Raw genomic sequence first — 24,828 nt, 5'->3', positions numbered from 1 at the left:
AATTATGTACTTGTTGTGTGTACTGAGTGACATATTTGCAGTGGAGGGGAAAAAAAAAGGGAAAAGAGGAAATGTGAGGAGGAAAAAAACATAAACAAAATACATAATGGAAAAAAACTAATTAATAAAGTACTAATTTGACAAAGGAGAACAAAAAGTGCACAATATAGAGCACAGGAAGAAAGAAGCTTGCAAAATATATACTTTGTAATAATAATAATAATAATAATAATAATAATAAAATAAACATTTTTATTCTTTAAAATATTGAAGATACCTTACAAACTAAAGAATACGAGTTACTGTCATACCCCAATAACATGGTCCATAGTATTCAAGTCCACAAACAAAATATTTTTATAATTTACAATAAATTATGTGCGTGCAATAAGCTTCCAATCCAGAGAGAGATGGAAGTAGTTATCGAAATGACAAATACTACTTTGTCCACAGTTTTATGCTTGTTTAATTTAACTCTGTTGCAACACTGTAAACAGAGATTATATGGCGAAAAACAAAATTCATTGTATAAAGTTAACAATCATATTAACATTAAAAACATTATCAGTCTTTCAGTGGACAAAGCAGAGAGAAATCAACATGTATGCAGATTTATCATTCTTGCACACCATTCTCAAATGATTACACTCATTTCTGAGCCCCAAGTATCAGTATGTTTTCCACAAACAGTTGGTATCACATATCACTCACATTAAAATTCAACATCTCTTTCTTTACAGAAAATGATTTATACGAATTTATTTTTAGGAACTTGTGCAATTTAAATTGTTCCGAAACTCTTTCACAAACACACTATCAATAGTCACATCAAATATTTGGAAGCCTAGTTTTCATAATGAAATCCACTACATGCGAGAAAGTTAAAAACAAATAAGTGCTACTCTGGCAGATCAGAAATTCAGTTTCCGTAGTGAAGGCACCTACATAAAGATGGAATTCATTAACCAAAATGATAAGATGATATATGAATATAATGAGTAGAAGAATTTAATTCTGACACTGGTGTTAAACAAAAGGCCAATGAATTTTGCCTTGAGCGCTCTCAATCAGGAAAAAAATTTTTATAGTTATGAATAAACGATACTTTCAAAGAAAATCAAAATTGTCACATATATAAAAAATTCATTGCTCTCAGAGTTTAGCTCAAACTTCGAATCTAATGGTGAGCAAAGTCACAACTGGACTACTGAGGACGAAATAATACAAGAAAATAATTCATATTTATTTACACTGGTTCATCATTGTGAAAGCTACGCATTTAGTTTTAATTAAATTTTTAATGGTTTCCCATTTATGACATTTTCCCCTCACTTAATAAAGGGAAGTTGTGTTAAATATAAACATAAATAATAGCGTACAATGCAAGAATTGTACATTATAATTTTGCAACACAAAGCACAATCTTAAGTAAATACTGAAATAATGAAACAATTATTGTCTTTAGAGACAATTAATATTAGGTACCCTACACAAAACTGGCTTCATTTATACCCCGACAGATCCTTGCACTCCAGGGAACAAGGTGCAGATGCAGGTGTTACGCGCTGTCTCTTCTCACTTTACAGATCTCTTGGATATGGAACAACATGTTTTGATGGTGAAATCATTGCAATAAGTGAAAGTCTCAGGAATCTTCTATGCCACATCAATAAATTTAAAAATACAGTTATACTGTCAGACTCCAAAGCAGCTATTCTATCAATAGTCTCTAGACACACACCTTCATCTCAAACAGCCGAAATAACTAAAATGCTCTCTCTATTAATAATACTTAATAAAAGAATTGTATTCCAATGGATACCATCCCACTGTGGAATCCTGGGAAACGAGAATGCGGATGTTTTAGCAAAGAAGGGCAGCATTGCTACTTACAGACCTGTTACTAAATCTATGTATTACTCTGTGAAAAGATTTATTAAATCTATGTACATACTTAGACTTCAACAAACAAAATTTGATAACACAATCTAAGGGAAAAAATGGAATTCTCTGCATCATATTCCACAGTTAATTCCCGATTTACCACGAAAATCGTCTGTAGTTGCAATTAGATAGGCAACAGGCCACGACTGTTTGGCCAAATACCTGCACAGAATTGGAATACAGTGAAACCTCTCCTTACGGACACTCCTCACATACGGACAGATTTTTATGTCCCAACTAAAATAATATAGAAATAATCATAAATTCAACTCTCGTTTATGGACACTCTCAGATACAGACACAGACAGCTGTTTGACAGTCCTAAAGCTTGCTTTACCTCCTGACTGCGGACAGAACTTGGATTTCAAGATCTAATGTGTTACAAAAATGGAAAATTTACTTTTGAGGACTGTACAAAAATTCCTTAACATGAAAGAAGACAAGGGTCTCGCAGGCTACCGCTAGCCCAGTTGGCTATTCCTTGTTAGCTGGAAGTGGATGGATAAACAAAGTCATAAAATTTAATTTAAAGCCTGAAGGGATATATTCATTCATTTACAGTGTTCTGCCCAAGGGCAGGTCTTTCACTGCAAACCCAGCATTCTCCAGTCTTTCCTATTTTCTGCCTTCTCCTTTGTCTCTGCATATGAAGGGATTATAATGCATTTTATAAATTGCTGTTAGATTGGGAAGCCTCCCTCCCAATAAAGGACACCTCCTAGATCTGGACAGATTGTTACATCCCTTCGATGCCATAAATGAGAAGTTTCACTGTATATCAATCCCCTAACTGCCCATTGTGCAACTCAAACCAAGAAATGGATTCGGAACACCTCAAAATCTGTGCTTCAGTGGCTGACCATGACAATATCTTTGAGATATATTGGTGTGCAAGAGGTCAAATGACTTTATTGTCACAAGCCTGGCATTGGAAAACAACAACATAAAGTGTAGTGCGTGCTGAATAATCTGGGATTTTTATTGATGTGGCGAATCATCTCAGCACCAAAATCTGTTCTTTTGTAGGAATCATCAGGTTTAAGATGATGGAACTTCAGTTTGTAAACATGCTAACAGAGATGCTTGTGAACAATGTGCAATTCCCTACTAGCCTGTCTAAATAAATGACTAACATGCCTTGTAGTGAATGACTGACGCACCAGATTCATAGTCTCTTTGGTTACATCCTTTTTAGAATGTTTCTCTATTTTTCAAATCAAGTTTCTAGTCTCTCATAGAGTTCTATCCCACCAGTAAATGGATTTGCGTGTGGGAGGATCCACATTCCATTCCCTTCATACATGCCACTCAACACGTGTGACTGATTTAAATTCTGCAAACCTGAGTACACATTACACAAACATCTTTTGGCAAAGATACTGCAAAGAGAACCGTTTTTGAGTTCTACAATATAGGTCAATTTCCAGATCTACAAAAAATTAACCTAGCTTTGGAAACCAGAATTTCATAACACGGCTCTAATTTGTCCACTAAACAGAATATTTCAAAGTTTAGACTTCAGATTCAAACAGAATATTTCAAAATTTAGACTTCAGATTGAAACGAATGCTGATGCAGAAAAGTAAAAATTCATCAAACTTTTCAGTTGGTAAATTAATTATGCTGTATCAGCTACTAGATTATTTACCGTTGATGAAATTGGTGCTTGTGAGATGGTACTTGAGATTAGGCCGAGGATTAGTCATGAGATTACCTCACATTCGCTTTTTTATTACGAAGGAGGGCCCAAAGGCTTGTACCACAGCCTGAGAATTATTGTGCTTACATTCTTAGATGAGCATGACTGTTATAAGTACATAGGACTGCATTTCTGTAAGTATTCTGATTCACTGTCTCATGCCATCTATCAATTCAACTACACTTCATCCAGTTGTGACAGAGTCCACTACGAAAGCCCCTCCATCCCCTGGGACTTCTCCAGCTTTCTCAGATCGATGTAATCTGTACATGTTATGGTACTAAATCTTGCTGCATCCTCAGTCGACCTGAAATTGGTCGAGAAGGAAAGACCCAACCAGGTAACTTCTTCCAACCAGGATCTGAACCTGAGCCTGCTCATTTTAAAGTCAGCCATGCTAACCGTTACTTCACAACAGTATACAATTCACCTCACAGTTGGGGAATACACTGGAAAAACCCGAACTAGGTACCATAATCAGCTTAAGCAAGAATCGAATTCATGCTTGAATGCAGCTCTGGATCAGTGGGCATATGTGCTTACTGTCTTGGCTAATTCATCAAATTCGAATTCTGGCGATACAAGACTAACATTCTAATCAAGTAAGACGTTGATAAATCAAAATTACACATTAAATCAATCTGGCAAAACGTTTCTAACAATGGTGGATTGAATATACCTGTCAAAAAGGAAAGCTGACTATCTTATTGTTTGCTATGTAGGATCTACATAGGACACAGGAACATATCTAGGACAAAAGAAATTTAACGTGCTAGCATATGCTGATAATGTGGTTTTGATAGAAAGAAACGAATATGATATTAGAGAATTTGTTTAGAGTCCTATTACTTGAAAATGACGTAGGAGGTTTAAAAGTCAACACTGGAAAAACCAAATTTATGAAAACTGCTAGAAATAACTGTATTACTAGAAATAATTCTATTAGGACCCACTAAAAATTGGTGAAGTTGAATTTGAACAAGTATCAGAATTCTGTTATTTTGACTGCAAAATTACAAATCAAAATCAAATAGCATATGAAATTCAACAGAGTAATAAATGGCAACTAATGCTCCTTTCCACTTAATCAAATCTTTAACTCCGAAATTTTATCTAGAACAACAAAATTAAGATGTTATAAAACTGTTATCCAATCTATATTACGTTACGGTTCCAATTCATGGACTCTCTCCAAGTGGTCATTGAAGGTGTTATACATATTTGAAAGCATGAATATTAACAAAAAATTTCTGGCCCAAATGTGGAAAATGGACAAAGGAGAATTCGCAAAAACAAAGAAATTAGAAGCATGTATCAACTACCGGATATCACAGCAGTCATCAAAAGTAGATGATTGAGATGCTAGGGTATATTCTGTGGTGAAATAAGACCTCCCTCAAATTAGGACAATGTGGGAAACATCCCTGTGTGTGAGGTCAATAATCTTCTGAGTAGAATCTCTAAATCAGGTTTCATACCTGAGAGCAAATATATTTTGGTCTAAATTAAGAAACAGACCAGGTAGCACAAAAAGACTAAAAATCCTGCTTACAACTATAGAAGGTTAAGAGAAATAAAAATCGTGACGAATACAGTAAAAATGATGACATGATCAAAATCAATGACGAGTCTTTAACACTTCCACTGGATTAAAATATCAGGTAATTAAAAATGTATATAACAAAGCAACGCTACATTCGGAATGCTAATTAAAGAAAACGGAACTAGATCAATTGAAAGAAAGAGTTGGTTAACTTTAATAACGAGAATTATATGAATTAATGACTACACAGATGGTACTAATAATGCCATGAGTTTTTGAAAAAAACGTAGGTAATTTTCTCAAAACAAAAGCAATATTTTGCTCGAAAATGAAATAGGGAAATGAAAATCTAACTGAAATAGAATAGGATGAAGATGTAAGAGTTGAATGTTGACATCAACAAGATGCAGCCTGTAAATTTTAGCTATAGTCTTCTCATTACGATTCAGAACTACGACTTTTACTTCCCTTTAAACGAAAGCCAGTTAAGAATTTTTATCTCAAAAAGTCAACATTCTCGAACAAGTCTGAACCCATGAACTTCAGTTTTAATGGCTTAACCCCTTGACCTCGACCACACATGACAACTTTTCAAAGAAATTTAACAAGGTTGGTTGGTTTTCAATGCCTCCAGATTATGGTCAACATCTGGGATGTTTCTGGAATCCTACTAATATAGTGTAGTTAAACTCCATTAAACCTGAGGCTCAAAGCATCTGCAATTCATTACCCCACTCATAGGATATAAGAATATGACGACTAGTGCTATTGAATTTTGACTTAGATAAGGAATAGTTGATAAATTTTGCAGGACTCTTCAACATTATTTCCTTTTCAAAGGAAGCCATACTAAGAGTTATCACTCTCTGTGAGATCAGTACACATGAACCTAAGTTCTATTGGTAAGCATAATACCAACAGATCACTGTGAACAATTAGAAATTGAACATTGAAAATAATTATTCATCCACATTATACATATATGTACATATATACACACATACACATCACATATGTAGTAGCAACAAGACATGTTAAACTTAAAAATAATCATGTTGCATGCTTTTTTAGCTTACAGTAACCACTTTAACATTTCCCCTCACTTTAAAATCCCATCCCAGTATCCACAAACATTGTGTGTCTTCACTTATCTTGGGATACTCTGAACGTAGTAGCTAGCCAGTACAAACTGCTCATCATTTGATACTAAGCTTTGCAACACCACATACTGATCTCTTGGGCTCACTTACCATTTTCAAGTTGCAGGATACCTGAAATACAATAAATTATGTTCTTCACGTTCAGTATTTCATTTGTGGATTGTATTGAAATTATTTAATAAACTATACAACTCAAGGAAATAGACTACTACAGTGTCTGTAGAAGTTGTCTGTATTCTGGAACTACACAGTCGTGCGCCTGTGGGGGAGGGTTCTTGATAAGATAGTCATTGAGATACAAAGCAGGCACACACGGAATTCTCTTCTTCACCAAGATGGACAAATCGATCGGCAGAGGGACTTTATTCAACTCCACAAAACAGTGAGTCGCTTCATCCAGATTGCTGAAATTATAAAAAGACCAACATGTTAAGAGAAATGCAATATTCAAGTGAGTTGATTCTTTTCATTAATCTTATTCTTCTCACTAGCCTCTTACCTCGCTGCTGCAGTGAGGAATAGAGCTCTTAAATAACTTGATCCCTTTCAAGAAACACAGACTCCAATCAAACTGTGTGGATAAGCAAAAGAGCACACAACAGAGGGGACCCACACAAACTCAAAACTCACTGTGTTCTGTGAGCTCACAAAGAAGTGACTTACGACAAATTGAAATCAGGCTTACCAATCTCTTAGAAGAGAGAAACAGTGAGATACAGCCTGTTCCTGTTTCACTAATCTTAATTCTCTCAGTACACTTTTACCTTACTGCTGAAGAGGAAAACAGAACCAATAACCAAAAAAGTCTGGAGACTCAAAACTTTACGACTTCCTTTCAGCAATCGTCATAATCGTCATCATCATCACTATCATCACTGTCACCATCACCACCACCAATTTCATTTACATTCTCAAATTTATGAACAAGTAAGATCACCATGGCCTAATCATCAGAAAATAAGCCACTATTTAAAAACTGTATTTCTCATATTAGAGTACTTATCTATTGACTTTTTAGCTCTTTCAATAAGAGAATTAAATAAAGTTGGGGACAATGGGTAACTATGATCTTTGTGTTTGTACACAGGCTTTGAATAGTTTTTTACAGCTATTTCAATAAGAGAATTAAATAAAGTTGGGGACAATGGGCAACTATGATCTTTGTGTTTGTATACAGGCTTTGAATAGTTTTAATAATATGATCAGGATCTCTCTTCTGTTCTTCATTATGTCCCACAGTTTACTTTGAAGTACTCAAGTGAACTGATTTCACAATCTTGAAAAGCATAAACTTCGTTAAGTTCTCTTTTCTTCTTCAAATGAATTGTACTATAAAATCAGGATATCAACAATCTTTGTGACTGGCTAATTGTGAAACTCTTAGGACATTTGTGGACCTTCCATCAAAATATTGGGAAGCAAGAAGGATGATGACTTCATTGTCAAATCCAGAGCGCGCGCGCGCGCACGTGCACGCACACGCACATCCCCCCCCCCCTTGTGAAATCCACATCAGTTCATAACTGAACATGAGCAGATAATATATAAACAAGCAAAGAAAACTCACAATTGAATCTGAACAGACTTGGATAAAACTGTGTAGGTGAGCAACAGATCTTGCTACAGAATGAATCCGGAAGAACTCATATTAAGTTCAGTGTATTTAGTAAGAGAGCAACAGAGCTCACAATCAAATAAATGTGAACAGATTTTAAATTAATTTAACTGATTTCTTAGACGATGTTTACAGACTCAAACTTGTGTTCTGTAAACGAGCAACAACAATTTACAATAGAATGAGTCTGAACAGAATCAACTCAAACTCAATGGTCTTCATATTCTGGAAAGTGAACAATATCAGACAGTGCGAAATCAAAACTAACTACATTTATTTTGGGGTTTTCAGTCAATACTTGCACAAAATGTGAAGTACTGACCCATGTCACTCATACTTAACTGGGCTAATATATGGAAATTACAGTAATAAATCAAAATGTAATGTAGGCCTACTTGATACATGGCTCACCAAAAAAAACATTTGAGTTTCTGATAATGCAAGTTATTTACTGTAATTTTACATGAGACACATCCAATTCACTGGATAAAGCTGTGATCCACAAGCCTGAGATTAAATTGGTCTTTTTTTTCAGTCTGGTACCATTAAAGCAAGCACAATCAATGAAATAAATTTGATAGTATTTCCTCATTACCTAAGAACAAAAATAAAGAGGAAGATTAGCAGCAAATCACTGTTTTAATACTCTTCCATGTAAATTCTCCTTGTGAGTCACAGAATTATGGAAGAGAATCTTCACGCCTGGAACTGGGCCAATTGACATCTCATGGACCATTACAGTAGTCTGAAGAAGAAGCTTCAAATGAGCCAGACTAAAAAAACTCAGCTGGGCCCACTTCTTGCAAATTAGTTTAAGTAGACAACACTTTACTTTGTACATCTGTACAAAATAATGAGGTCCAACAATTAAGTAATAAACCTGGTTCGATAAAAAAAAATTATTTACGCTTTTAACCAACTGCAAAATGGTCACTTTCAAAGTAGTCCCCCATGTGACTGCACACTCACACTTCACACAGTTCTGTCATGGTTAATAGCAGTTCTGGAAATCCTCTTCGGAGATGTTCTTCAAAGTGTATGTTTCAGTCCTTTTAAGATAATTTGTTTGAAAATGGCAACCTTTATTGTCAATTTTACTTTTGGCAATTAAAAAAAGTTGCGTATAGCAAAGTCAGAAGAATGAGGAGGCTGCAGCAGTGCAAAATGTCTTCAGACACAAAAAAACCGCTCTACAGATAGTGGAGCAAAACTATGGCATATTATTGTGATGGAAAATTCAGTTTTTCGCAAACAACCCCTTTAATGTCTTTCAAGAATTTATCCATTGTAGTACTGATATACAATCTATACATGAGGTAACAATGACCTTGGAATCAAATAAGCACAGAAACATGCAATTCATTTTTGACTGCATACTTTGATGTTTGGTCCCTGGATCATACTGGAAAAACCAAGTGTTCACCAGTGATAACTTGGTGCACTAATCATAGGTTCAGACAACTGTTCCAAAACATCATGCATAACTTATGTCCATTCTATTACTGCTTCCGTCAGATTTTTGGGGAATTATTTTGGCAGAAATTTTTCTAATTTCGAAAATTTCAATCAGAATCAGAAGAACAGTTTTCCAATTCATGTTCAATTCTTCCACAAAGATTCTACAAATTTTCTCACCTGGCTGTGCTGTTAATGTTCACATCCTGATGTACTGTTGATCTTCAACAACAGTTTTGCTGTAGAAGAAACCTTGTGATTCTAACGTAATTTCATTTCCAAAAGTCTACTGAAACTGTGTTATTATCACTGAGTTTCACCCCAGATCACATATAGATTGCTCATCCCTATGTTAAAATCAGTTGCACTTTGAAGAAAACAATCGCCAGGATCGTCACCCATCCACCGTAAACGAACACAAGATGGCAGTACAGTCGCTAATGCAATTCAAATGGGAGTTATGACGTGACTCTTTATTGTAACAACTAGATGGCAGCACAGTAAACCTGACAAAAGTTGTTACCATCAAAGCCTATAATGCCGAGCAATCTGGGTATATATGATCTAGGGTTTCACACAAAAAGAATAGGGCATACTGTTGTGCAATATTCTGAGTTTCCATTTGCGTGACGAGCTAAACAAACGTGTTCTTACAATTATTTATCTGCAAGCAGGTAGGCCTACTCTAGAATGAGGAACAATAGGACTGTGCCTCTTAGGGTTGGAGAACAGAGGAAGATGAAACATGGTATGTGATATGTGGGAATGTCACCATAAGGGAGAAAAATCAATCTCATTACTTGTCAGACCTTAAATATTACTGAAGTATTCTGGGCCCACATTTCAATATTAAGCATACATGATCAAATGTCACGTTCTAGATATATGTTAAAAAAACATAATCCATGTGTTAGTTTGGCTTTAATGATTCCAAAGAGCACAATTATATTAAAACTGACATTTACCTATTTGAAAATAATTTCATTTTCTGATATTTTAAGCTTTCAGTGACAGGGTTTTGAAAAAAAAAATTGTTGGCTCTCCTTATGCTTGGTTATTTCCGTTGTTTAGTGTAGCACCAATATGTTTGGTCTCTTATGATTGACTGGTTACTTTGCACAATCAACATAATGTATCCAATTGGGTACACGACTCTTGGACATCTTGAGTGATACGACTATGAGGATGAAGCATGACAATTTCCGAAACATTGCAGAAATTAAATCTTTGTCATCACTTATCTTTCAGCACATATTAGTGCTCGAATACTTGTAGCATTTCATTACTGGGAGCAGATTTCAGGTTTCCATCGTCCTGTTATGAGTTTGTATACAGCTTACATGTTGTTTTTAACTGTTGAATATAACTTTTAATTCACATATGGACAAAAATATGACTTACAATTCTCCCTTTTGGTTTCATCCTCAAGCTCCTATTCGAGATAAGAGTTCTTTTATATTTAGTGGTGTAAGACAATTATATTTCATAATAAAATATGCTAATTTAATATAATACAAGATGGAGAATGATTGCCTGTTTCTTTTAAAAATCCTGTTACAAAAATAAGGAAGGCAAATAGAATAATCATCTGTGACATGAAAAGGTAAGTGTAATTTAAATTAATATACATTTCTTACCTGAAATCAACTAAGCGACCTCCTCCTGCAAGAATTAATCTCTTAAAGGCCTCTTCTCTTTCACGAGAGATGCAGACCAAAGCAGTCATACCCATAAATGCACCTGATGTACTTCCTGTTAACCTACAGCGCCATCGATGTGCTGAGAGTGCCAGGTCATTTTCAATGGAACCAGGTTTAAAATCACGCATTAATGACATTGCAGATGGGTTTCCCCACTCATATTCTTCCTCCTGAAACGAAATATTCATTGGTCGATAGCTTGTTTCCAATGGTGAGCACTTAATATTGAAGTCATTAGCTTTCATCAATTGCTGTCAACTTAATTGATGTCCATTTTAAATATATGCACTTTGCCCATGTATGGGGGTAATCCAGGAAGTACCAACTGTCTGCACATTCCCACTGTGCAGATCGATATTGCGTTTCTACCCAAGGTCGAATGGTTGCCTTGACATCTTTTTTCAGTGTTGTGTGAGTACCAGTCGAAACAAGTTGTTGTTGTGCATTCTGGGATTGTTCAGAATGAACTGTGTGATACAAAGTTCCACCGACTGTGAGATGAGAGGTGTTATTCGATTTTTGAATATTCACAACTTGAAATCTGCAGAAATTTACCGCCAACTAAAGAAAGTGTATGGTGATACAGTAATGAACGAAAGAAATGTGAGAAAGTGGTGTGCAATGTTCAACCAATAATGTGCATGACGAAACTCGACCCAGACGTCCATCACTTATCACAGATGATTTGCAGAATCAAGTGAAAAACAAAATTGTGCAAGACAGATGCATAACTCCAGACGAGTTACACATTTCTTTCTCAAGCATTTCTCGTTCTTTGCTTGGTGAAATTGTTTCCGAACATCTTGGCTATAGCAAAATTTGTGCATAATGGGTTCCCTCGCAACTGAATGACCAACACAAAACACAGAGAATGGCTGCACCACTGACATTTTTGACGTGGTATCACGCAGATGGAAATGCCTTTCTTGATGAAATTGTTAATAGTGATGAGACATGGGTGTCTCACTTTACCCCAGAGACCAAACATCAATCACTCGAGTGGCATCATCCCTCATCACCCAAAAAACCGCGAAAATTCAAACAAACTCTGTCAACACAAAAAGTCATGGCGACAGTTTTTTGGGATCATAAGGGTGTTCTCTTGGTGGAATTCTTGCCAAAAGATGCTACAATCATTGCAGACCGATATTGTAACACCCTAAGAAAACTACGGCGAGCAATCCAAAATCGTAGGCGTGGAATGCTTTCCTGTGGTATTATGCTTCTTTATGACAATGCCCGTCCTTACCTTGCTGCTGCAACCAAAGATTTGCTGGAACAATTTCGATGGGAACTTTTTGATCGCCCACCCTATAGTCTGGACCTTGCTCCTAGTGACTTTCACCTTTTCATGAAGCTCATAGAGTTACTGGGCGGAAAACGTTTTGGAAGTGATGACGAGTTGAAGAATGCAGTGAACAACTGACTGGCGGTAGATGACTACAACACGGGAATTCTAAAACTTGTGGACAGATATGACAAATGCTTAAATAACGAAGGTGATTATGTGGAGAAATAAAGTAAGCTTCAAATTTGTGACATGTTTTTGGTTAATAATTTTTTTTTATTTATTTATTAAAGCCAAACAGTCGTTACTTCCTGGACTAGCCTCGTACATGTGAAGCTATCATTACATATACAAGGCTACAAGGCTCTAGATAAGTCTGACTTTGAATCGACATATTTTCCCTCTTTCTCCTCAGAGTTATACACTATCAATATTGTGACGATATTTGAGAACAGAGTACAGTAATGGCAAGTCTGGATACAGGAGTTTGTCATTAATCTTTATTTACATCTAGACTTCATGTATGCAATAAATCTATTACATAAGAGCTTCTTTGTTGGAAATCAAAGCGACTACTCAGCAAGAGGGACAATACTTCCCCCTATAAAACAGAGTGGCTTGTGCTATTGGAATCTGGGAAATTTCTGACATACCAAAGTGGGTACACATAATGAACCTAATGGTTTGGGGGGGGATGATAAATACTCTAGGTAATTAGAACAATAAAGTAACTTATTATTCCATAATATAAACACTTCACATCCTCATATGAAGGCAGGTTTATGTTAAATTATCTGTCTGTAAATAAAGTCAGTCACTTTCTCCTTCTGTGCTGCAAAGTAATCTATATGACACTTTCATTGAAGTTTATGATGTCAATAGCTGCTATTCAATCAAACACATTTCAGGTACACAAAGTCGACCTTGTTTCATTGTATTCTGCATAAAAGTTTTCATTCTTAAGTACGGAAGCATCACTCTACTTCTCCAGTGGTCATCAAAAAGGTCTATATATATATATATATATATATATATATATATATATATATATATATATATATATATATATACAGGGTGATTCACGAGGAAAGGTAAAAAATTTAGGATACGATATCTTAGGCCATTTTGTGCGAAAAAGTTCATATGGACATAGGTCCATTTTCGAACAATGGCGGAGCTAGATGCATTTTTTTGGCAAAACGTCTTGCCCCATATGCTGCTGACGTGAGGCAAGGTCACTGATTGCAATGAATGACATAACATTGAAATCTGCATTGTGAGCAATGTGGATAAGAGAAGTTAATTCTCCTCACAAACCGGGTGGTAGGACATTACAAATGTCCAATCGCCTGCCCTTGTTTGATGTAATTACACAGAACCCGCACATAACACAAATACATTATCACTTCTCAGTTCACAGCAGTTCAGTAGTTATACAGGTATAGTTATCGGAAGGGTTAAGTTGTGTTTTTCAAGATGCCTTATAAATTTTCGACTGCAGAAGACGCCGATATTGTGTATGTTTATGGTTTGTGCGATGGAAGTTACTTGTGTGCCGTCACTGAATATAAACGACGCTTTCCGAACAGAAGGATACCAGCTTGAAGAGTATTTACTGTCTATGGGGTTGGATGAAAGACTTGGTATACCAAAGAAGGTGGAAACGAGAGAGGTGCTAATCGACCATATTTTGGATGCTGCATGCTGCATAAAGAACAGCCATGAGTAACTCTCCCGAGCGACAAGCACAATTCACGCCCGAGTGCAACAGTGCAGTGAAGCAGAAGGAGGTATCTTCGAAAATGTGTGGAAACATCGACCCTGACGTCTAGAATATTAGGTATGTATGCATATGTGAATATAAACTTTAAATTTGTCCGTTATCTGTCTCTAAATGCTAGTTAGTACAATGGAATCCCAGAAGTTTTTGTGAAATCAAAGAGCCATATCTCCATAAGCGTTCGAAAACAGACCCATACTCATATGAACTTTTTGACTCACAATGACTTCACAATTCACATCCTATATTTTTTACCTTTCCTCGTGAATCACCCTGTATGAGTCCCTCTCTTACCTGGATAAAATGCTGTTGTTTCTGGCTAGCATCCAAGTAACTTTTATGCAGTGCCCATTTTCCTGAAGCTATGCTGGCCAGCAGCTTCTCACTTCGAACAGGACGACTACACACAATATGAGTGGCAGAAGAGTCAAAAGTAGATTTGTCTGTCACTTCGCCACCAAGAGACTGGATAATTGATTCATAATGGTCACGTTCCTGGAAAACCAACAAAATAGGAAATAGGCTACCTACATCAGAAAGAGTGTGTTATGAAAAAAATCAGAATTCAAGTTGATATAATGTAGTCATCATATAATCATGTTCTTTTTCAGAAAAAAAAAATAAATAAAATTTGTCTTTCTGAGGATGTTGTGTGTGCATATGTGTCATGTCCATGTCATCCAATGAGGGTTGTCACAAGCTCTGGATTTTTCTCAATTAAGTTTTCACAGAACTCATTCCTTTTGTCAAAATCGTCTTCACTTAATTCTTGCAAAATCTGGATTTTATATGAATGCTATTTCTCTTACTTCAACTTCCATACTGCTATATGACTGACATTGTATTCAAATGTCACCCGTCTTGTAGACTTGTGTGAATTTTCTTGGATGGATATCATCATTTTAAGGGCATTTTCTCCTCCTGTACTTGTATTTGATATTCTAAATTTTGACTTTTTTATGTTTATTATTTTATTTAACTTTTTAACTATTTTCGAAATTGCTGATTCATCATTCTGTCCCTATAACAAACAATCACTGGACTTCTATTCTTTCCGTTTTAGTGAGAAAAACCATGATAAATGATTTCCAGATAAGGAATGGAAATTTCCTTTGGTGATTTATTTCAATAATTTTTCTGTCTACATAATTCTATTATGGCCTTAAGGCCATTAAAAGAAAATTCACCAATATTTAAAACAATATTCAGTAACATAAATAAGATGCTCATGTTTTCATGTACAGTATTGTCTCAATGTATCGGATATCAGCTTAAGGTACTTTTCAGTTTTACACATATATTTTAAATCCCCTACTAAAATTTCATACATTATAATGCAAACATATTTCATTTTTACGTTATAATTATATGTGATCATTTCACTATTACGTACGAAAATTAAGTTGACACCTTTTTTTCTTTTTAATTTCTGTGACTTTATTACATCTATTGTTGGTTGCAGAGTTTATGTACCACGTGTATCTGTTTTTTTTTTATTTTGAACAAGATGGCTGGCAAAGAGCAATTGAACGACATAATGTTATTACAACAGCTGAGGACCTCTTGCTGTCTGCAAGCATCGAGATTGACTTTCAACAACATTGTATTAACTACGAGTACGAGGTTATTTGGCTTCAGTGGAATTGATGATAGTGAGATGGTATTTGGCGAGATGTGGCCAAGGATTCACTATGGGATTATCTGACATTTGTCTCACAGTTTGGGAAAACCACAGTAAACGCCCAACCAGGTAATCAGTACAAGCAGGAATCGAACCCACATCCAAGCATAGTTCCATATCAGCAGAAAAACACACTACTGCCTGAGTCATGCTGGTGACTTCAATGATGTTAATATATGCCACTGAGCGCAAGAAGAAGGACATTTTCTTTGTACAGTGAAATATTAAAAATGATCTGCTACTCACCATAATACCTGATAACATAAATTTGTAAATCTGCTGGCTACTGCTGTTGCTGCTTTCCGATCTCTGTAATAAGTGAAACATCAGGGAACATTATGGATAAATAGTTTTCTAATAAAGTACATGTGTATATATTCTGGAGAGGGACGGAGATGTTTAACACTACAGTCCCCCTCCACTGAGACATTTAAAATATGTGTACGTGCACATGAAAAGGGACCACTTAGCAGGCATTGAGTTAATGATGTTTTAATATGCCTTGATAAGTATTTGAAGTAGTAAGAATGGAAGAATCTGGTTCCAAAGCATTAAAGATCTAAAAGCAACAAGAATTTTCATTATGTCAAAAAGCCAATTTTACAGTACAATACTTAAAAGATTTGTTATGTTTGAACGCAAATAACTACTAATCTACTGGGAAGTGACACTGTTCACAATTTTTTCATATTCAATGATATGTTTTAAATATGTAGTAAATATCTGAAATAATAAATGCACAGTTTAAGTTTTTCTATTTGGAGATCTCTGTCCAAAGTACTGGTATATTGCACTAACTACCTAATTGAACCAGTTATTTCTAACCCAAATCTGCATTTTCAGCACACCGCATGCTCCTTTACTATCTCATTTCGATGTTCTAACACCTTACAGTAGCCGCAGTTGGTGCAGAATCTCTTTTTCAGAAAAAACTGTCTTGGTATTGGCGAGAGATAACAGTACATACAAACTAAAATATCTCACATGCAATATTGTACAAGATCTGAAGAAAGGTGAGACTGAGCAGGCAATGGATTTAATCCATTGACATACAAAGTCAATATTATATAAATTTATAGACAATATTGAAAGATGAAAATTACAACTATTTACTGAAAAAAATAGCAAATTGAACAAAATACTTACTCTTTTTCGATCATTAATCTCGACTGGATCATCCCATTCAACTATTCCTTGAGATTCTTTGACAGGAGTTTCTAAAAAAAAAAAAAAATAGTACTGTTTCAGGTGTGGGAAAATTTTGTTTCCATGTCTTTATATCTACAGGGTTGATTCTGAGACTTCGTTACAGATAGAGGAGATCATTATGAACTTTTATATAGGAACCCATGTTCAGAAACATTTCATTTGATATTTACAGAGCATGACATTTGTGCTAAGTGGTCTAAGTAACATTGCAGAACAATAACCCAAAACATTTGTTATTAATGGATCATGGTAAATCATTTTGTGTAAGCTTCTATGCTGCCATGGTAATATTTGTAAATGTTAGAAAGTTTATGCAAATACTGTACAGAACTTTCTTTAGTTTCTTGTTATCATGGAAATATTCATGTTAAGAGAATTTTCTGATATGTATTTCATTTATGGGAGAGAAAATGGAAATGGAGGAACAGCTGTAAAGCTTAATCAGTCAAAACATCTTTTATAATGACAACTAGCTCATATGTGAAAACAATAAAAACAAAACTTAAATCAGACTGACAATTAGACTAGACAGTTTATAACAGGCATTTTTAACTGGTGTGCCACGAGAAAATGAAAATACACGTAAAGGTCGTAGCAAGAATTGGAAAAATAGTGAAAAACTAGTAAAAACAAAGTGAGTCCACAAGAGTCAAACTTTAGTGAATGCGGGACAAGTCAAGATTCAGTAAACACAGTGTAGGTGTGTGATTTGCAGAGAAGAGAATGACTGACGTGCAGCTATGTAGGTTTGCAAAATCAGTAAATATTGTACGAACCTTGAATTGAAATGAATTTGAATTTAGGGTGGGGGCATTACGACCCAGCATTGTGACCTTATTAGATATATTATGCTGACCCTCAAAGTAGGTGCATTCTCAACCCACACCGGCTGACTATACTAAGGTTCACTGTGTACTCTGGTTCACAGCAGGCAACTTCACTCATCCCTAGGCCAGCCCCCTCCGTATGTCACCAACTGGTGTTCGAGGAATGCAATGGAATGATAACGAAATGGAAAGATGTTGGCAGAATAATGTAATGCCTAATATGGCTAATCAGGAGAACCCCGAGAAAATCCTAACTGCTACATTTCCCATCACAAGTGTCACTTTGGGTCAACTGTTAAAAATATCGTATTTTACATGTTTTAATTGAAAAAATTCTCCCTAGTTAGGAAACACTGGTTTAGATTATATGAGCATGCCGTGGGATTTTAAATTATAACTTTAGTGTGCTGCATGTTGAAAAGGTTGAAAAACGTTGGTTTTATAACAAACACATCCATGACATAAATATGACATTTGTCTAAGTCAATAATAATAATAATAATAATAATAATAATAATAATAATAATAATAATAATAATAATAATCCGTGGCACTATAGCCCGTGAAGGGCCTAGACCGACCAGTTGGCTGGTGGCCTCATGCCCACATGCCGAAGCAGAGGTGGACGATCATCCAACCAGAATGGAGGTATCATGTGGTTAGCACGATGATCCTCCCAGCTGTTATAGCTGGCTTTCGCAACCGGATTTCGCTACCTATCGTAGCTCCCCAAGTGCATCACGATGCTGGGTGGGCACCAGTCCCATACACTGGCCGAAATTTCATGAGAAAATTTCTTCCCCCATGAGGACTCGAACCAGCGCGCATTCCGTAATGTGAGTCCTAGACAGGATGCCTTAGACCACAACGCCATGGAGCGGGGCAACAATAATAATAATAATAATAATAATAATAATAATAATAATAATAATAATAATAATAATAATAATACTAATTATATATGATATCAAAATTAAATACTGCTTTCAAAGCTCAAGAACAGGTCTTTCTAATACAATTAATTAGAATTTATACCTACCTGTTTTAGAATCTGTAGGCTTTTCATGACCTGAATGATCATGTGTTGCAGCATCACTTGACCTAACACGCTTAACTTTCAGATCAGAATCTGAATCTTCCGACTGTTTATATGACAGCATCTGGTTTAACTGTTCTAATTGCCTGTAATAAAAAGAAAGTTCAGTCATTTTAAAGCAAACTTCACATTAAGCTAATCGCAGTTTTCAGAATACAATATGTTAAAATAAAGAATGATTATAATAAAAAATATTATCTGTCATTCATAGCATTTCAAAATACACAAAATATACACTCATTGGTAAAAAAAGCTTTTCGCAATTTTTTTTTATGACGCAACAACCAGGAAACTCATTATGAAATGACGATGGCAATGCTTCTAAGCGAATAAACTTCTTTTATTTATTTTCTTTTTGTTATTTTCAACACCAAAAAATGGGCATTACTAAAACGTATAAAAATCTGCAAAAGGCACCAATTTTCTTCCAAACATTTCATTTGTTATGTGGCCACCTAGGTGTTGCTAATAGCGAGTACTGCCTTCCTGTGACTGTATGCTAACTACCATTCGCCGATTTAACCCTTTAATCGGATTCTGAATGACAGTGTGGTTGATGCTGTTCCATTTTTCACTTAGAACATTTCAGAGCTAATGTAAGTTGCTTTGAGGAGGTAGATGACTTCTAATTCGCTTTCTTAGCTTCCTAGCATGTCTCACACATGTTCAATAGGCTTCATATAGGGACTTCGTGCTGGCCATGCCAATCTATTCAATCTACATTGTGAAGATATTCATCCATGATCCTTGCAGCTTGAGGACGGGCATTGGCATTCATCAACAGGAACTCTTCACCAATAAATGTGGCATACAGTATCACATGCTCAATTAGAATCTCGTTGATATACCTTGGAACAGTGAAAGAACCTCCATCAATGAAAACGAGTTCTGTGAAAGCTTCAAAAGAAAGTTCATCCCACACTATTATTGATACACCTTGCAAACTGACATGTGAACTGAAAGTGTATTGAGAATAACGTTCTCCTTGTCTTCTCCATGCTCTTTCACATCCACGTGGGGACCGTAAACAAAACCTCAATTCATCTGTCAGCAGTACTCATCGCCATTCCTCCAGATTTTAATTAGCATGATTGCAAGTAAAACATAAACATCCAACATGATGTTACTGAAGCAATTCTGGACTTATAGTTGGTCTTTAGGATTTCAGTCCAGATTCCTCCAGACATCTCCTTACAGTTTTCTCACTCACGTTAACTTGTTGTATTTCCTGGAGGGCTCTTCTGTTCTCAACAACTTAGAATGACGATCTCTCAATGTATTCAGGACAATAAAGCGGTTGTCACAAGCCGAAGTTGCTCGTTTTCTCCCTGAACCAGGTTCCTGGAATTACCTCCTGTCTCTTTAAAGTGTCAGTACACCCTTTGTACAGTCGATGAAGGAATCCCGAGAACTCTAGCCATATAACATTGACTTTTCCCATCTTCCATTAATGCGACACTCTTGCTGAATCAGTAAAACTTAGCGACATTTTTACATAATAAAGTAACTCAAATATTGTCACAAAAGAGCTTACCAGCCTGTAAAATTCTTCAGTTCCGTTTGAAATGTGCCTCAGAAGTTTAGACACTTCTTAGAATCTTCTTCTCAGATCACTGTTGGCTATTATGCATTCACTGTTACATATCACGAAATAAATTAATGACTAAATGAATTGCAGCGCACATAAAATTATTTTCACAAAACAATAAATGACAAAAATTTTAAAGAAAATATAGGTGGCCCAGTCGGTTTTGTCAGTGAGTGTAGTATATTAAAAAACCAAATGAAGGATGCCAAAATTAAGTTCTACAAAGATACAGCCATCCTAGTTGTAATGTATGGACCCAAACATGGAATTTAATAAAACAGACAAACAACAAAGAGAAACTGTAGAAATGAAATTTTTAAGGAAAATTAAAAGTTATACTTTAAAAAATCAAATCCGACATGAAAACATAAGAAAAAAACTAAATATCACTAATCAATAATAAAATAATGAGGAAATATGGCTGTTTGTCTCATGATCTACTATATGGAAGATTGTTTTTGTTTATAAATAAAGATGAACAAGGGTGAAAATATATCCTGTTCTGCCTTTACTGTATTCAACTCCCAAATCTTGGTAACAGATATCACCACAATAACATTTGTGGAGATTTCACAATGTACAATAATGATGTCCACTGATGTACACAGAGAGGAAGGTGACCTATGACTTTCCTTTTAAGAAATATTTTTTGTAGATCTAATGAATAGAACAAAACAATTAAAATAAAGTTTTGGCTAGAATTAAGAAGTAACGCTGATAATTTAAATTTTTGCACTGCATATTTTGCACAGAAGAAGCAGAATAATTTCTAGCAATGTGTTAGTATTTCTCACTTTTTTCCCATCGCAGAGAAGGGCCTAAGGCAAGCCAATGCTTATTATGTTTACCAGTCCTATTGTATTGATGATTGTTGAAGTCTGTGTGCCCACACTCCTAGCATGATTGTTATTCACTATTTGGTATCGTCTAATAATTCAGTTTACACAACACTCAATTCCAAGGAAGTCCATATTTAATGTCCCTCCATCCTCCTAAATTCTGCAACCTCCTCAGAATGATGCCATAACGACATCTTTGATAAGAAAGGCTGTTTCCTCTTGCCAATAAACAAAACAGTGACAGTGGAAAAATTGAGACACACTGTAGATGTGTTGAATTCCATAATGCCAAGTTCTTTAAGTGGAGTTACACCGCTCGCTTGAACTCAGTCGAGTGTCGCACCCTAGAGTGAGATACAATCGGTTGTGATACGCTCGTAATAAATAGAAGCACAGTACAAGGTCATCTCACCGACATGTCTTATCTTGTATGGAAGGCGACAGGTAAAAATAAGGCTTTATTTTCTGCGTTTATGACAAACGTTTAACAGAACAGTCAATGGAACGTACCAAAACAGGAACATGAAGTTATAAATAAAATAGTATGAAAAACTTCGATATACAGTTATTATTGCTAATTAATAATTATTCAATATTTGATTTACCACATATATAATATGGTAGGTCCATATATAGAGTTCCGCCTATATACTGCGACAATGTAGAAATGTTTTACAAAATATTATTGATATAGCAGTAGATTAATAACAATATCAGTACAGAGATAACGTCACAGAAAATATAATAAAACGAATAATCATGCTGCAGAACTGTTACAGGCGCAAAGATTGATACACTAATTATTAGAGATTATTATTATTATTATTATTATTAGAAAACTTGATACAGTTCTTGTATTATCGTGATTGTGTTCTCCGTTTATAATAATTACATTTACATCCAATAACATCTATCAGATGTGGCAGAAACAAAATCACTCCTGTGTGGGGAAAAAAAAAAAAAAACATTTACCTACAACATTTATATTACATTTTAAAGCAAGTTTTGTAGTTGTACTATGGAGAGGTTAGTTAAACACTGCCAAGTTTTGAAATGATAAACATCTATGATGTTACTACACAGTTCATCACTGTAACAAGAACAAATGTCTAACGCTTGGCTTATACCGTTCGAGGATTTATCGCTTGTGACAATTTTACCCATCATGCATGTGTGCTACCTATCGGATTATGCTATGAACTACTTGGCGCTCGAGCAAAAACGTCCGATGCAGACCTCTGATAAGCATAAACATCATATGCGAGATACTTTAACATTATCCCTTATGAAGTTGGTCAAGAAATTGGGAAATGTGAGTGTTGAAGGTGGGGAACCATTATAAGCAGGGGCACTGTATTCAGGTTTTAATTTCTTCTAACATAAGCTGATGCTCAACTGATTTGCAACTACTGTAACAGCATTGATACTTTTTCTCAGTTCATTTTACATTTTAAAAAATGCGAATTTTTTCAGGCTTAAAATAAAGAGACTAAAAACGTTAAGATATGTTTTAATATGTTAACAAGGAACATTTTACCACGTGAAATAAAACAAAAAAAAAAAATGCGAAAAATTTCATTAAAAGTGAACTCAAAACTGTAATAAACAACCTGAAATTACCCAAAACCCACTTCACAAAGAACAAAATGCTATCATACTTTTTTGTTCCATGCATTACATAGAATCACTCTTTGAAAGGAAAGCCACAAATCACCTTTCATTCATATAAACAAAATTAACATAGTGGAAACAGGTATAAAATATGCTGAGATCAGTCTAGAAGATCCAATTAATCCATTGTTAATTGCTTGACATTAGAAACTACTATTAAAATGGTTTTAATGAAGTTTAAAATACTGTATCTCTTCTCTAACATTTAGATCAGTAGGTATGCTTCCATACTTACATATTAACTCCAGACGATGGCTGATTCGATCTCTGTGTGCATTTCCCTGGAGCACCATCCTAAAATTACGAAACATTTTAAAATGTAAATTGAAATATTCCTCAAAGTTTGAAGATCCAGAAAATTAACGTTAATAAACTGATGTTTCACCATTAAAATTATTTGTTATTGTACTGCATGTTATGTATGGGAAGAAGAGTGAATAGTGAAGAGAGGAGTAAACAGATAACAATTAATTAACAACCCAGTAAGATTTTGCTTTCTTTTTACTTTTAATGCTGAGAAAGCACTGGTATACTCTATATGAATAATTTTTGTGTAAACTAAAAATGATCTTCCTTGCTTCCTGCATTTACGTTGATATTTTTAATTGTGTTTTAGGATTATCTATGTTTTAACTAATTTAACTAATGTGTTCTGAGTCTTCCAATAACTTGTATATACATTTTACAAATAAGTTCAATTTTAAGTTTGTCTAACATTGATTTCTTTTGTACATACGTGGACAAATTATTAGCAAAACTGACAATTTTTATGGTATAATTTTACAAAATTTGACCTTTCAATTTTGACTGCAGTTGACATTTTTGTGATTATAGTACTCAGAAATATGTAAAAATGTCAACTGCAGTCAAAATTGAAAAGTAAAATTTTGTAAAATTATACCACAAAAATCGTCAGTTTTGCTAATAATTTGACCATGTCTGTAGTACAAAAAACCAATGGATCAGTGAGATTACTGCTGTCATCCCAGGAGAAGTAGTAGAAGGTGCAGAGGGGAAAGAGTCATGATACACACCACTCTGTTCACTGGATTATTCCTGTTTCACAAACATCTACTACAAGTGTCTCAGAGTGTCTGCAGTTTTGTGTAATAATATTGGCGTTTTTATTGTAGTGTTTTATTGAATTCAACAGGACGATTATTTCCAATATACCGCAAGTCTTTGTACTGCTTTAGTTAACATTTGCTTTTAGTGTTAATAGTGTTGATAATAATACAGTTAATGAAATTTATGTTATTGTATACTTTAGGCTTATGTAGTAGCAGTTTTTTGTTTGTTAATTGTAAATATATTGACAAAGAGGATACAAGGATTGACAATCTATAGCAAAGAAAGAAACATTATTGCAAATGTAATAAAATGCTGTGATAAAGAAAAAGAACAAGTTCTTTAGCATTCTTCTTACAGAACCTATAGCAAGGATAGAAGAGTAATGTAATCTATCCATGAGAAAGATACAGCATATAAGGAATGAAATGAAAGATTGCACTGAAGAAAGAGTATTGTCGATACATGGGAGAAAGGAAAAAAAAAAAAAAAAAAAAAACGGAAAACGTCCACACTACTGAAACGCAAATGTAGATGACTTTGACCGAAGGTTGATAAATATAATTGAAAATGTTTATTTGAATAAGTAGGGCCACCAGCATAACTCAGGAGGTAGCACGTTTGCCTGCTGATCTGCAGTTTCACTTGCAGGTACTCTATGGTGA

At 35.0% G+C, this 24,828-nt stretch overlaps 1 protein-coding gene across 3 annotated transcripts in view; it reads right to left on the bottom strand.

Moving 5' to 3' along the window:
- Window positions 1-226: 226 nt before the first annotated feature.
- Window positions 227-24,828, bottom strand: part of mus101 (mutagen-sensitive 101) — an 81,904-nt gene continuing 57,302 nt past the window's right edge. For all 3 annotated transcript variants that reach the window (XM_069833180.1, XM_069833182.1, XM_069833181.1), the window contains exons 19-25: window positions 23,331-23,389; window positions 18,941-19,083; window positions 17,012-17,082; window positions 16,112-16,174; window positions 14,479-14,679; window positions 11,054-11,286; window positions 227-6,750 (exon numbers count right to left, since the gene is read on the bottom strand). In XM_069833180.1, coding sequence (XP_069689281.1) covers window positions 6,555-6,750; window positions 11,054-11,286; window positions 14,479-14,679; window positions 16,112-16,174; window positions 17,012-17,082; window positions 18,941-19,083; window positions 23,331-23,389 — 966 coding nt within the window. In that variant the 3' untranslated portion in view covers window positions 227-6,554. The remainder of the gene's footprint in view (window positions 6,751-11,053; window positions 11,287-14,478; window positions 14,680-16,111; window positions 16,175-17,011; window positions 17,083-18,940; window positions 19,084-23,330; window positions 23,390-24,828) is intronic.

Source organism: Periplaneta americana, chromosome 8, assembly GCF_040183065.1.
Source record: "Periplaneta americana isolate PAMFEO1 chromosome 8, P.americana_PAMFEO1_priV1, whole genome shotgun sequence".
NCBI lineage: Eukaryota > Metazoa > Arthropoda > Insecta > Blattodea > Blattidae > Periplaneta > Periplaneta americana.
This window is presented reverse-complemented; position numbering and strand designations above follow the sequence as displayed.